At 44.4% G+C, this 15,927-nt stretch overlaps 1 protein-coding gene across 1 annotated transcript in view; it reads right to left on the reverse strand.

The window, feature by feature from the left end:
• Positions 1–4,491: 4,491 nt before the first annotated feature.
• Positions 4,492–15,927, reverse strand: part of DNER (delta/notch like EGF repeat containing) — a 313,381-nt gene continuing 301,945 nt past the window's right edge. The window contains exons 12-13 of the mRNA XM_038574064.1: positions 12,238–12,484; positions 4,492–5,513 (exon numbers count right to left, since the gene is read on the reverse strand). Coding sequence (XP_038429992.1) covers positions 5,402–5,513; positions 12,238–12,484 — 359 coding nt within the window. The 3' untranslated portion in view covers positions 4,492–5,401. The remainder of the gene's footprint in view (positions 5,514–12,237; positions 12,485–15,927) is intronic.

Consider the following 15,927-nt stretch of genomic DNA (forward strand, 5'->3'; position numbering starts at 1 on the left):
GCTACGTGAAGTAATTTCTCCTGAAATCAATTCTTGATTTCCCTACATCCCACCCTCCCCCCCACCAACCCCGGTCTTCTGGGCACCCGGCAGGCCTCGTGATGGCCAATGCAGACAAGAGCCCATTTGGAATAGTGTTATGATTTATCGTGTGCAATGTGCCAGGAACTGTGCTGCTGGTCCTTTCAGCTCCACGAATCCATCTTCTGTTTCTTAATAGCACCGGTGTCCCACTGACCTTGGGAAAGTCATCTTCTGGTCTTCCTGGGTCTCCATCAGCTCCTCTGTAGAGTGAGGGTTGAACAGAGTAATTTCCTTTGTAGAATGTCTGTGTGTGTACGTGTGTGTTTGCACGCGTGTCTGTTGGAGTAGGTCTGCCTAAAACTCACCTTGATCTAAGGACCACTTTGTATGTTTATTACCCCTGTATGTCCCTAAGGGAGTTACGTGCATCTTGCTGCAATTTGCATGCGTCTCCATGAAAGTCCCTGCGGAAGTCATATTTCTGAAAGACTACAAGAGTTGCTTGACTCCAGTATAAGGAAACCACAACATAAGAATTTCAAATTGTGAAGGGGTGTTCTGCTCAGGAAAATAGGAAATTGCCTTATTAAAAAATAATTTATCCATGGAATATTTTCCACATGGACTAGTCTAATAAGATTTCAATTTCGTGAACATCCTCTTGGACAATTCGGATATTTTCTACTAGCCCAACAGAAATAGGACAATTGGTCGTCTATCATTTTCTACTGCCACACAGCAGTCTGGGAATGTGTAGATGGGTTAGATTTTAATCTATGAATGGGGTAACCGGGTGATGGGTATTAAGGAAGGCAGGTGATCTGATGAGCGCTGGGTGTTACATGCAGCCGATAATTATTAAAAACTACATCTGAAACTAATGATGTACTATCTGTTGGCTAATTGAATTTAAATTTTATTTTTTTAATTTAAATTTTTAAAAAAGTACTTTTTATCTTATTTTAAAGATTTTATTTATTTATTTATTTATTTATTTATTTATTTATTTATTTATTTGAGAGAGAGGTGGGGGACAGGCAGAGGGAGAAGCAGACATCCTGCGGAGTAGCGAGCCTGTTGCAGGGCTCAATCCCATGACCCTGGGATCAGGATTATAAAATTTTAATAACTAGCATAAAAATCCATCCGAGCAAAACCTACATTAACAAAATCACGGAGCTGCTGATTGAATCCAGAAGCTGAGGTTTATAATGCACTAACTGAATTTCATTTTTTCTTGCACCCCTACAGCATGGCCATCCTCTGCCACCGACACCTGACTTCCACTTTCTCCCTGTCCTAGCACACCGGAAGTCTGCCCCCCACCCCAGAAGTCTTCTGGTTCCTACCCACCTCTCCATCTTCAATCTACCCACTCTACCTCTTGCACATTTTTTAAATGACCTTATTGTTTTTAACACTTTATTGACTTTTAAAACTTACATACACTAAAACACACAGATCTTCAGAGTACAGTCTGAGGACTTTTGACAAATGTAGACTCTCTTGTTGCCTTCACGCAAATCAAGATACAGACTATTTCCATATTCGAGAAAAGTCCTTCTGGGCCCTTTCTGGCTATTCCCTTGCCCTCTGCACCCGGAGGCAACCAATGTCTGGATTGCTAGCACCATAAATCGGTTGTGCCGAATCTGGAATCTCACATAAACATAAATCATGCATGATGTTCCCTGCTGTATCTGACTGGGCTCAACACCTACACCGGCAAGATTCAGACATGTTGTTGCATAATTCGGTACTTCTTTCCGGTTTTTTTTTTTTTAATGGTCTTCTAGTATATTGGGGACTTCTTTGGAAAAGTTGCTTATTAGCATTCTTGTAGAAGACTTTTTTTAACACATATTTTTGTTGCCCTTGGACATTTACCTAGGAGTGAACTTGCTGGGTCATAGAGCGGGGCATGCTCATCTTGACCTTGCATGCATGATGCTCCAACATGACTCTGTTTTTTGGGTTCCTCAGAAGTGCCCACTCTCATTCTCTAACGCTCCACCCTATCTTCCCCTCCTGCCACCTGGGTAATATCCTACCTAGCCTTCAGGTCCTAGCTTAGATGTTACATGTCAAAGAGCCTTCCCAGCAAAGGCCTCATACATGCTGAGTGCTCCATTAACACCTGTTGGACAGATGGGTGAATGGACTGATTGAGAATGAAGATACCGAGGGATAGATTAGCTGGTGGTTTTCAAACTGCCCTCTGTAGAACTCTTACCATTCCTCTACCCGCTCAGGGACCACTGGAGCGAGGCAGGTGGGGCAACATGGGCTGGAGCCCGGTTGAATCAGATCACTTTAGCACATTTCCACTGGTGCCACTGTGGGAAACAGTATGGCGTTTCCTCAAGAAATCACAAGGTCCCTATTCTAATGAGTTGGGTCAGAATTGGCGATCCAGGGTCAGCAGGTGCCAGCCTGTGTTGAGCAGAGATGTACCGTTTGGTCCATATGGCCACGAAAACGACCCTCAACTGTTAAAATCACTTGGAAACAATTTATCTGCAGGTGCCATTTCCTTGCAAGAATTAAGGGCTGTGCAAAAACTATAAAAACGAGCTGGACCACTTCTGATGGCGGGGCTCCTTGTTGTGACATACGGTTGTCCCGTCTTGTGAAAACCCCCATGTCAGAAGGGGCTAATTCCAACTCCACTGCATCATGAGACTATCCCAGTTCAACAAATCAAATACCTGGGCGGCATTTACTCTTGCTTACCAAATGCTTTTTTCACTGATTGTGCGAAATAGCAACTTCACAAGACAGGAGAGCATGGCACACACTCGGAGAAAGGGCGGCCTCCTTTAGGAGGGCTGCTAACTCACCCGCCGTCCACAACGCACTGACTACAGATCGCAGGCAGAGCCATCAAAGCCAGAAGACTGACTACCTTGGGTCCATACGGCCTGTACCTAAAATAAGCACAGCAGCAACAGCAAATAGCTAATGTGCTGAATGTTGAATGTGAGCTGGAGGTGAGATGAGTGATTTACACACATCCTGGCACTTAATCCTCATGATGATCCAGGAAGGGGCACCATCAATGTTCACATTTCCTAGATTATAAATCCCAGAGCTTTTGCCCGAGCTGTTAGTAGGGAAACAACTGAAGCAAGAGTCCAATCCACTCTACTCAAATCAGCTGCCAAAGAGCAGTTTACCTTTCCCTCCCCGGGCTCTCAGAGGTGTGGGTCTACATTTATCTGTTTGGTTATTCGATGAAGTGCAGGTGCCAAAGAAGCTGTGACTTGCATGCCAGGGTCTTTTTGGCACCATCTGCCTGACATGGAACAAATGTTCAGTGGAACATCTTATTACTGAACGCGTGTGGTGTCGGCCCCAGACCCTGGGAAGGCAGATGAACCAGCACAATCTGAGTTCATAAACTCCCTTAAGTTGCTTTAAAAAGAAATTACGATTGACAAAAGATTTCCAACCAAGTCCTTTAAGGGGTATGATAGAGAATTTAAGAATTTGGAGGGTTGAGAGATTGGGATGGAGCAGCTTCCAAAGGAAGACAGCACAGACATTGCTCTAGGGCATGCAGGGGAGTCAAGGGGAAATTGAACCTGGACTCCCACCTATGTCCCTAGGCCTCATCCTGCGGCTGGGGGTCCGAGGGCCAAGCCACCAACAGTCTCCCACCAGGAGATGGAAATAAGCAAGGCCTGTGATGTTTCCACGGATGCTCAACCGATCATGTTCATGTTTTGTGCTAGGTTAGTTTCTAAGCACTGATACACACTAAACCTATTAATATATTGCACGCCATCATTTAATAATCAAGAGCGTGGGAGGGTTGCTATGTCATCTGGAGGCCCGGGGACAGATGTTTGAGGGAAGAGAGGGAAAGGAACGCATCTTAAATACCTCTTTTTGCCTCCCCCGTGCCTGGTTCCAGGGCCATTTTCTTGGCCTGACCAAACATGCCCATGTATAGATAAAGTGAATTAAAAATAAAAAAGACTGGGACTTTGGCACAGCATTTGGTTGCAAAATAGAACTGAACGTAGGGTGACTGTGAGCTGCTTTCACGTTCCTAAGGACCCCAGTGTTGTTTGCTGAGGCAATTTCACTTGACCTCCACCGGACAGCAGCACACAGAGGACATTTCCTGAGGCTGCAGGTGCCCCTGCACGTCGTGCCTAGGAGCCTTTCCGCATTTCAGTGTCCCCAACAGTCCTGTGTGCTGTACTTTGCGGGCAGGTTCTGATGTAAATGCTAAAAGGAGAATTCTTGTTATTTTTCCCCCCATCCTTCATGTTTAAAGGAAGTGGGGGAGGCTTCGCTGGCAATTAGATCAGGACGGTTCCCAGAAGGTACAGGAATGGATCTGACAGCTGCAGAATGGTCTTCCTCGGAACAGTCAAGATGTGAAAAACAGCGAGATCGACAAGCAATATCAAACCCAAAACGTTTTCTCTTCTTTTAAAAGAATGAGAGACAAGTGCATCTTGGACTTGGTAACATTTATTCAATAGTCTGTGAAATTAGCAAGAATCAGAAGAAGCACATATCAATCCAATACGGCCACAAACATGTCCTGGATATAAATAAAGATGTCCTAGGAGAAGCACTCACTACAGAAGGAACTAGTACTCTCTTATATTGACTACCTCTTAGCAACAAACAACTCCAACGTAAATTCAATTTACTCACAATAGAAAAACCTTGACTTCTAAAAGGAAATATAGATTTGCTGCGGTCGTAATTTGCCTCACGAGGCCCGTTTGCTGCGTGACTTCCAGGCCTGGCTTGACGACTGTTGCGAAAATGACAAAAAACGAACTCAAAAGAACGCTTCCGCAAGGTTCAACGGAACAGTGCAGAAATAAGTTACTTACCCATGCACAGAAGAAGGCAAAGGCTAATTTCATTCGGGTTAGGAATAATAAATGCAACTAGTTTCTTTTTTCACAAAACAAACATTTCAGACTTCGTTTTAGGTTAACGGGTATACTGTTATATGGGTCATACTCTACATGTGTTTCCTAACTACTCAGAAAGCCGGCACTCACACGTCACATGGAAACTTCTCGTCGATTAGACTTATTCTCTGTAACAGCCACAGAAAGCCAGCCGCGTTTCATGACGGCATCTACCATGGGAAGAGCACACACTAGTCGAAGCATACAGTTTAAAGAGCTGAAAGTACATTAAAACGTAGTCTATGGATTTCACAAATTTTGTTTTTTAAAATATTTTTTCCAAACTAAAAGCTGCAGAAAATTAGTTCTTCGATATTCTACCGAAAACTCTTGAGCAGCTACCATTTCAAATTTCTTAAGCTTTTTATTTTCTTAAAAATATTTAAATGAGGGTAGTATCCCATCTTTTTGAAAAATAATCCCCCCCAAAAAGATTACAAATCTTTTGTTTTAATCAGTGTGACCAGGGGTTTGTCATCGGGGCTGTAGTCCTCATAGGCGATGGGGGTCACGTCGTACATCGCAGGCCGGGATTTCTTGCCAAACCTGAAACCGCAGGGAGAGAGGACCCTGGTTAGATGAACAGTGGGTCTCAAATTCTATGAAAGGCAAGTAGTGAGAATAACAGATTCAAGAATCAGATGGAACAATAAAAATACCCTAAGAAATATATTCTCTTGCAGCACAGAAATTGAAGAGATCCGGATATCAATGCTGAATGAGTATGCACATTACTCATTCAGTGCGGGAGGTAAAAAAAGGATTTCATGAAACACGGGGCCCAAATGAATGTTGACGCTTCTAGGTTAAATCCTGGCAAAGCAACAGGCGTTTCAGCCCTACAATAGGTCTTAAGAAAATGTATTTATTTCTCTTTATCTTCTGAGACTCTTAACTATCTGCAGAGGCGAGCTTATTTTACATCCATTCCAGGAACACAGAATGGCAGGGCAAGTCTTCCTGGGGACTTACTGGAGGGCTATGAAGGCTCAGAGGTCATCTGAGGTCCCAACATGAGGAGATGAGCAGATAAGGAGATGTCTGCCCACAACACCAGGTGCCCGCCATCCAACCCCACCCACCTGTTCCTCCCCACACCCCCCACACACAGGCCATTGTTTTTTGTTGTTTTCCTCTGAGCATGAGCCATTGTCCCAAAAGATCTGTGCATATCAAAATCCCTTCAACAGCAGGACTGACGCCCAGAAGCCAAGGGTGTCAAAATCCAATTTCAGGACTTCCTGCCAAACCAGTCTTAAGATGGAGATTATTAAAATAAAGCCAATTCAACTTCTGGGTGGTCTCTTCCCATTGAAGGCCTCACCTTCCCTAAAGTCCCTGGAGTATAATATGATTTAAGTAATCTTCCACATTCACCCACCGTGCCTCCTCCCTCATACAGACAATATTTTTTTAACTGTTTCAAGTCCAATAGGGTTTTTAAAAGAAACACGTAAAGAAGCTTAAATTTTAAAAAAGGATGGTGGGATGAGCCCCTAAGACTTTAAGGGGCTCACTTATCACGGTTTTCACCCTACCTCTGTTTCCCCTGTTACTACTTTTCCCTTTGCTATCTTGGAAAGCCAATCTTCTCACATAAAGTGAGAAGTGGAAAGGAATGGGAAAGGAGAAAATGTCCATTCTTCATATTATCTTTTGTTTTTAAAACAATTGTCAATCATTTGTTCTGGTTGACTCAAGATCTACTGGTTTTCAGGGGCACAAAGTCAGGAACCACGCCAGATGGGCAACACGCATAGAGTTAACACATCCCGCCACCAAGAAATCCAAGGATATTACCATAAGATTAAAAAGCTTTCAATAAAATCATGTCTAAAATGTGAAGCCTCACTGGTCTGTGCATAAATGCGGGTTGGATTCCAGCCTGTGGTCTGTTTATCTAGATTGAGTGAGGCCTGCATAATCTGACACTAGGGAAAGGGGTAACATTGTAAAAGCCAACTGGATCTGAACACTTTCTCCCAAGGCTGAAACTTCTGGAAGCCGCTTTACGGCGCAAATATTTTGACAATCTATTTCTCATAAAACAGCTAGCCACGTTGGTAACAATATACCACTAATAATATTGATTCATGTTAAAAGTCGGGCAATCCCAGTGCAAAGCCCTCTGTATCCTAACATTGTAAGCCAGTGAGACCCTTTCCTGGGGGAACTTTGATGGGAAGGTCAGCGAAGTCCAGATAGCCGATCAAGCAATTGGTTGGCCAAGGGAAAAAAAAATCCAAGCAACTTAATAGTTTGAATATGTGTTTAAAGAATCCGTTTTATTTTTTTTATATGATTTCATAGTTTGAAGGAGAATCTGTTTCTTCAACATCTAGAAAGTTAAATGCCTCCACATTATGCAATCCACCAACAAGCTAAAGCAAAGGGCTGTAATCTTAAATTGCGATCATGGGGCTGAATATTGACAAGGCAGGTTTGAGGATGGGTGTTTCAGATCCACGGAGCGTAATAAGGCAAGGGCTGGGGATCCCTGGGTGGCGCAGCGGTTTGGCGCCTGCCTTTGGCCCAGGGCGCGATCCTGGAGACCCGGGATCGAATCCCACGTCGGGCTCCCGGTGCATGGAGCCTGCTTCTCCCTCTGCCTGTGTCTCTGCCTCTCTCTCTCTCTCTCTCTGTGTGTGACTATCATAAATAAATTAAAAAAAAAAAAAAAAAGGCAAGGGCTGAAACCAGTCAGGATCAGCCACAGCTGAAGAACAAGGAACCCTGGTTCCTATCTAGACAAGCAACTGGCTGTGTGCACGGTGCTAATGAGATCTACTCTCAACCAGTATGGGTCATAAAGTGTAAGGCTGGTTACAAAGGTAACCTGGTTTAAAGAGGGGTAATACCCCCAGTGCTATCCTGAGTTGGAATCCCTGTGCTATGACCTAATTAGCTCCACATTCCTTAGGTGAAATACAGAGGTCTCTACCCTAAAGCATCCACCACATAGAAGCTAAAATGGCTTTTAAAAAAAAACAATAAAATGAGGGGCACCTGGATGGTTCTGTTGGTTAAGCATCCGACTCTTGGTTTTGGCTCAGGTCATGATCTCAGGGTCTTGAGATTGAGCCCCATGTTGGGCTCCACACCCAGCGTGGAGTCTGCATGTCCCTCTCCCTCTGCCTCTCCCCCTGCGCACTCTCTTTCTCTCTTTCTCTCTCTCTCATGAATAAAATCTTTAAAACACACTAAAATGAAACAAGACTTCCCTTGAATCTCCTACACCTATCACAATGGCAAGCTCCCATCTAGTAAAAAAATGATTGTGCATTCCTACTTAAATTTATAATCCCCACAGCTTTTTTATATTTCCTTTGTTTCTCAGAATTGGGTGGATGTTAAGAAATAAGCTAACAGCCATAGAATTCCATTTAAACTCTCAGGCACTAAGCCAATGGTAAGAGCTTGCCTGTGTTATGGCAGGAATATTTATGTGACTGTTCCTTTAAATAACACACTGGTTTTTTTTTTTTTTCTCCTTATCACAAAGACACATTTTAAAAAAAAAAAAAATTGGAAAATAGAAAAAATTATAATGTAGACCAGGGGTTCACAATGTATAGCATGAAAACCAATTACGGCCTGTTGCCTGCTTTTTTTTTTTTTTTTTTTTTTAAGATTTTATTTATTTATTTGAGAGAGAGCAGAGTGAGAGAGACTATGAGCAGGGGGAGGGACAGAGGGAGAGGAAGCAGACTCCCCACAGAGCAGCACCCCCCAATGATGCAACGATTGCAACAATGTGGGGGCTCAATCCCAGGACCTAGGATCATGACCTGAGTCAAAGGCAGATGCTTCACTGAGAGCCACCCAGGCACCCCACTGTCGCCTGTTTTAAATAAAGTTTTATTGGAACACAGTTACATCCATTCATGAGTGTCTGTGACTTTCATGCTACAAAGGCAGAGCTAATACAAAGACCTGAGGAAGGTATGCTCCATAAAGTCTAAAGTATTTTGCAGGCCTTTGATGAAGACTGTAAAAATCACCCACGAGTCCCTCTCTCCAAAGGATTTAGCATAGTGTCTGGTCATGTCAACAAAACCCAGAAGCAATCATGGGAAGCTGTGGCAACAGCAGCGTTAAGGTCACTGACATCGCAAACATATCTGGTGACCAGCCTCATACACCTTATCTCACTATAAGATACTGCAACCAAAAAAAAAAAAAAAAAAAAAAAAAAAAAAAAAAAAAAAGATACTGCAACCAATTGTAAGGCAGATCTAAGAGAGTGCGTTCTTCTAGTTCATATTCCGCTGAAAGTCAAAACCTAAAACACCACCTCAGGGAACGGAGGGTGCATTCTTCTAGTTCATATTCCACCGAAAGTCAAAACCTAAAACACCACCTCAGGGAATGTAGGTGGATCTGACCTTGAAAACAGCCAAAGTCCTGAGATACTATTTAAGAAAACATGACTGGATCCTTCCACGGCTGTCCTGTTTCTATTTTCTGTGATTAGGTGCTTAGAGCTCGTGGGGCCGTGAACAATCTGCAGCCGAGATGTGACCTCACTCCAGAGCCTGGGATGCTCATTTGCTCCTGCTGGCCAGTCACAAACTCTCTCCAGCCTGAGCATCAGCAAAGCAGCCACAGAACACAGGACCCTTAACAAGAGAGAGAAGGGGGAGGCTCCCTCACACCCCGGCACTAGCCTCAACTAACTGCGTGCTGACGTCAGAATCACCAGACACTTCCTCGGTCACTCGTGAATGTCACAGGTGACCCACTCAGTATTTATCCTGTGTGGCTGCTGAGCTGCAGTCATTCGATGCAATGTCATCTCCAGGCCGACAGCAGGGAGACAGGCTGTGAAATGGGCGTTAGCTACAGGTCACTGCTGGAAACTAGGGAGGAGGTAATAGCAGAAGGGTTAATTTTTTTTCAGTGCCTTTCTAGGGTTTCCAGGAAAGGGGAGTGAAAAGGGGCCAACCAGCCAGAGACCCAGCCAGGACCTCTAGAGAGCCATGTTGTAGAAACCACAGGTCGCGGCTGAATAAACGTTTATAAGGGAATGTTCCAGATATCTGGGAAGGTATTGTATTAACTTCAATGGTTTTATCTGCAGTCACTGGTGCATGGAGGAGCTTATTGGTTGGGAATTCTGCAGTAAATATTTTTGATAAAAATCAGCACCAAATAAGAACCAGGTTTGTAAATGCTTTCAAGTTTATTCTTTCCTTCCAAGACTATCCAGTTAAATATCTTCCGAGTGGGCTATATAAGCAGGAAGCTCAGAAGAATCTATCTTAAACTATTCTGGGGCTGAAATAAGATACTCCTCTTGAACACACAAGGATCTGAGCCAGAGGTCCCTGTGGGTGTGAAGGGAACCTGACTCCTCAGGTCTCCCAGTACATCCCAGTATAATGCCACCGATTCTGCTCCTTCCTGGTGAACTTAGCACTCCTGGGAATGGAGGGAGAAGACTCTTGAGCGACATAGAAGCTTGTTTCCCTTTCTTTTTACACCTTCCATCTCTCATCCCGTGACTTCTGGGTACTGCAAACACTCATGCGGGCCACTTATTAGGCTGGTGCCCTGGAATGAAGCCACCTCAGGCAGGTCAAGACATCCTATAGCAACCCCTAATAGAGATTGTCCTTTCATTAAGACTTCAAATTTTACTAAGTAAGGTCTGCTATGGGCCAGGACCCACTGAAGACAGAAATAAAACAGCCCTACATGTACTGGCTGGTGGAGGAGTCAAATAAACAAGATGTGCAGGGATTGGTCTCAGGGCTTCCTGGAGACTGTGATGTCAAGCTTGCCCTTAAAGGAAGGAGAGTCACTGATGTGCAGCTGTGTAGGGCCTGACTTTAAAGGGGATCTACCTTCCCCTCTCCTTCATAGTTCTAGAAGTAAGGTGGGTGCAGCTCTCAGAAAGAAGACACGCGGGATCCCTGGGTGGCGCAGCGGTTTAGCGCCTGCCTTTGGCCCAGGGCAGGATCCTGGAGTCCCGGGATCGAATCCCACGTCAGGCTCCCAGTGCATGGAGCCTGCTTCTCCCTCTGCCTGTGTCTCTGCCTCTCTCTCTCTCTCTCTCTCTGTGTGTGACTATCATAAATAAGTAAAAATTAAAAAAAAAAAAAAAAAAGAAAGAAGACACGCTTGTCACATCGGGGCATCAGGGCACCTGCTCTGTGCCTCCCAATTTCTCTCCTTCCACTGGTTCCTATCCCTGGAACCCAGGGTCAGGCTGTTACTTCCCTTAGAGTGGCAAGATCATGGTGAGATCGGGGTCTTGGGTTTGGGGACTTCCTTGTGGAGAAAGCAAACATCCTGAACCTCTTAGCTTCTTTGCCATAAAGACAGAATTTGGATCCGTGTGTGTTTGGATCAAGACCAGTAGCCACGTCTCAACAGAGGTTATGCAGCTACTAGTTCTCGTGAGCCCCAGTCTTAAGACACCAAGCTCGGTCCACCCTTCACTACAGCACAGACTTTCTGAATCGTATGATTTAGATTGTTCAAGCAATTAAAAGGAAAGGTAGCTTTCTTTTAACAAACACTGTCATTATTGTTCTTGTAGCAAATGTCCTTTGGAGAAGTCAACAAAATGTTAGATTAGCTGATTCTTTTATTGTTATAAAAGATTTGTAGAAATAGTGGTGTTATCTGTTTATACAATCCTATAATATTTGTAATTTAATTTGATTGCCTTAATTCTCTAAGCGGGGACACTTCAGTGGAGGGAACAGTAGTTGTGGAGGCTTGAATGGTCTGTGTAAAATAGAGTCAGGTAATGGGGTAGTTGGGACTCAGGCTCTCTCTGCGGTACCACATTAACTCCTTGTCTCTCCAGGAGTCTTTCCTCCAGAGAAGGACCCCGTTTTATATCATATGAACACTAACAGCAGAATGACAGCTGTTTATCCCTCCTTAAGTAAGCCCCTAAATCAAATGCTATTTGAAGAACATATTCATGCTATTTGAAGAACATAGCTTAAGACATTCCAAAAAGCAATCATCAAAAAATGTTTCCTACACCATAATTAAGATTCGGCTATTTATAGCATAGATAAACACAAATTAAATGAATGAGTGTATTCAATGAAAACAGAAGGCTTGCAGCAAATTAAAAGGGGTTGCTTATAAAGCAACCTAACTGTCTGGCCCCAGTACTCCTTCAACCAATGCTTTCGTCTACGAAATCCTCTTTGCAGGTGTGAAGTCCCGCTCACAACATCACCCAGGTCCCAGGAATGCACAGGTGGAAGCGAGAGCTGCCCTCCCCGCCCTCCCCCCTGCAGCCCACCTGGCATGCCGGATGGAGGCGATGGCATTGCTGAACTCGCTGTCGATGCTGCGACAGTTATAGAACTCCTCGTAGGCCGGCCTGGAAGAGCCCTGGTACTCGATGCGGCTGATGCGGCAAATGCCCACAATGAGGATGATCAGCATCAGGATGAAGGCGACGCAGAGGGCTCCGATGATGATGTACAGGGAGTGCCGGGGCATGTTGGTGAGACTCTCTGCCATGTGGCCCGACTTCCACTGGAGATCTGGGGCGAAAGTTAGCAAACAACTGGATGTGAGCTATGACCTTTAGAATAGGTCCTTGCAAAAAAAAAAAAAAAAAATAGGTCCTTGCTTCAGCAACCTAAAATATAAGGGCTGTCCAAACTGAAAGGAATTATTTTCTATGGATAACCCAGATCAAGGGCTAATTCGTACTGTATAAGAGCCTCTTACAAATCGTTAAGAAAGGCCAAGAACACACCATAGAAAAATGGGCAAAGGATATGAAAAGGAATCCACCAAAGAAATACAAGTAGAAGAGTGTTTAGTTTCATAATTCTTTAAGAATGGAATTCCTCTAGCAGTTCCCAAATATTTAAAATGTTTCATAACCACAGCTGACATGGGTGCAGACATGAGGACATGTGAATTGATATTCAACCCTTGTGTAAACTTAATGGAGTATCGTTTGGCCCAGAAATTCCAATTTTTAGAATGTATGCTGGGAAATGATTTCTATGAATGCACAAAGCCCCATATACAAGGATGTTCATCTCAGCATCACAATTTTTGAATGTTAAGTGATCAGTTATTATACATTTAGGAAAAGGCTCATTAAAGAAACACGACCCCCAGGTACTCACCACTCAAAGTTAATACTGTTCAAAGTTAATAAAGTTCACATTAGACCAGTTTTTGCTTTATGTTTTTTCAGGTATTTTTTTTTAAAGAAAGAAAATGTTACAGCTAATAGCTAGAGGTCCCACCCCCCGTACCCTCTCTTCACCCCACAAATAGAACGACAATTCATAAAAGCAAAAAATGGGAAACAACCTAAATATTCAGCTCTTAGTGAGATGGAGACATGTTTCATTCTAACAAAAGAACAAAAGCAGTTGACCATACAGGAGCTAGCTGTATAGGAGAGTCACAAGTGTCTGTCTACACTCTGAAAAGCTCAGGATGGAGCGATGATAATGATGAACATTTGTTGACTTCCTACTATGGTAAGCTCTTTGAAAACATCTCATGTAATCATTACGACCAATCAAAAATGAGGTATTTTCTCTGTCTACTTTGTGGAAAATTGGTATCACTAGCTGGGTGAGTTCAAGTCTAGATCCAAGTCCTTAGCGTCTGTCTCACACAGCAACACACTAACAACAGAGATCACTGGAAGGCAAGATTAGGAGTGATTTTTCTTTCCTTCATTACACTTCTCAGTCTTCTCCAGCTTTTTTCAAAAGAATAATGTATTGCTTTTATAAAAATATTTTAAAACAAGCAATAAGTTATTTGAAAAAAATAGCCATGGAATTATCTTCCAACACAACAATGGAAGAAGTGTGGGCCTTAGGATCACACCAATCTTGCTTTCAATCCCCCATTTACTCAACCTTCCTGAGACTTGGTTTCTTCCTTTACAAGGTGAAAATAGCAACAGGTACCCCATGGCTTGCTGGGAGCATAAGTTAGAACACATGTAAAGAATAGGAAGAAAGTCTGCTGCCAGGCACACGGTGGATGGTCCTAAAAAGGAGCAGGTGTGGTGGTAGAAGAGGGATAAAGGATAAAGACACTGTCCTCGGTAGCACATGCTGTGAGCTCAGGATTACTGAGCGTTGCCCGGTATGAGCAGGAAAATAAATGGAAGAAGGGGACATAAACTCCTGCATGGAACAGGTCAAGAGTGCCAAATTATGTCCTATTTGTAGACCTGCACCAAGCAGAATGTTCTGGATAATGTGAACAGGAACTGAAAGGAAGTTTTGAAAATCAAAAGGGCTAGATAAGACCAAAGAGAAGTGAAATTCCAGTGGAAAGAGGATGACTTCTCTACCTGACTCACAGCACCACCAACTCCAGACCATCATTTGCAGATGAGGACTCCAGAGGGGGCCTATAATGGGACTCAGGGGTGGGTGTGGAGACAGCATTTCCTGTCTTCCCAGGAAATGCTCAGACCCTTCCCACTGCGCCATACGCTGTGAGAGTGTTTGCGATCTCCAGGTACGCATACCCTCCTCTTAGCTACATCTTCCGTGAGTGACCACAGAATCCGAGAACCAGCTATGCTTTACCTTGAAAAGTCACAATCTGAAGAAGAGCACAGGTAAATCCTCAAACGAGGCCAAGTGTGCAGATCCCTTTCCTAGAGGCCTAATGGAAAAAGGACCCATGCCCCAAGCCTGGTGGCTCCTGAGAGTTTGAGAAGAATGAGACGAATGAAGCATGGTCTTTGCATCCAGATCTCCCGACTTTGGTTTTTGTTTTTTGTTTTTTGTTTTTTTTTTTATCAAGACCCCTGAAGTCTGGCTTGGCCATCTGAGGCCGCCTGCAGCGGTGGGGCTGACGACGAGTGCACTCCCGGCCCCATCCTAACCAGCTCACGTACAGGCAGACGGGCCGACATAAATCCCTGCAAGTGAACGGTCGCCACGGACGGGAGAAGGTGTTTTTGTGAAGCTAGAACCAAGCCTCGATCACAGATCACAGCCACTTCATTTGGCAATACCTGGTGCACACTGAGAGAGACGCTCATTTTTCTGGCTGAAAGAGGAGCATGACTCACTTGATTTCCAAGTATTTCAACATTCTCTGAAAAATTCAGTTGTGGGCTGGAGTCCAATGCTCAGAGTATGCTCTAACACCCATCTAGCGTCAACACAAGGAAAGCCAGCGCTGCTTCTACGCCAGCTTGCTAGAGGGCTCCGATCGCAATGGCAGGGCCACACAAGTTCCTGATGAGCCCTCGTAGTGGATGCGTAAACCTCGTATAAACAGCTTACACCCCATATCAATTGTGTGTCTGCAGCAGGTGCCCAACCCCACGGCCACTGCCAAGGAAAGAGAAGGGCACTGGGCTCCACGCTGAGCACGGTGTCCCAGACCTGAGCTGCCTACACTGCTTACATTTCTGACCATCTGTTCTACTTCCCCAAAATGCATTCCAGGCTGCTGGAACTTTGGGGAAAACTTTCTCGAAATTCCTCCCAACAGCTCTGCTTCCCTCCTCCCCTACTCCTGGCTCTTTCATTTTTTTTTTTTCGACCTCACTGTCAGCCAACATTTTTCTGATAGAAGTGAGTGTGGCTGCTTGACACACTCATCAGGTGGGAAACGAGCTGGATCTGAATAGATCCAAGCCATGGCCTGGAAGCGGCAAGTGCAGCTATCCGCACCAGGTGGCTGCCGCCGCCACCTCCACTGTACGTAAGTCCTAAGACCCCTCGTGAGCTACATCGCTTTGCTGCACCCCAGGAGCTCCACTGCATGAATCATTTACTATGCCAGCTCCAGCACAGCTCAGGGAGGAACTGTGCAACTGTGCACCGGAATGTGCTGGATGGAATGATCCCATTGGCTCCAGCAGGTGCGTGACCGGGAATGCATGCACACAAGCTGTTCTGGGGAAAATGTCTCGCTTATGGGTCTGCCAGACGAGTTGTATTTAGGTCTCACGAAATTTGTTTCGGGTTTTGTATTT

Source organism: Canis lupus, chromosome 25, assembly GCF_011100685.1.
Source record: "Canis lupus familiaris isolate Mischka breed German Shepherd chromosome 25, alternate assembly UU_Cfam_GSD_1.0, whole genome shotgun sequence".
Taxonomy (NCBI): Eukaryota; Metazoa; Chordata; class Mammalia; order Carnivora; family Canidae; genus Canis; species Canis lupus.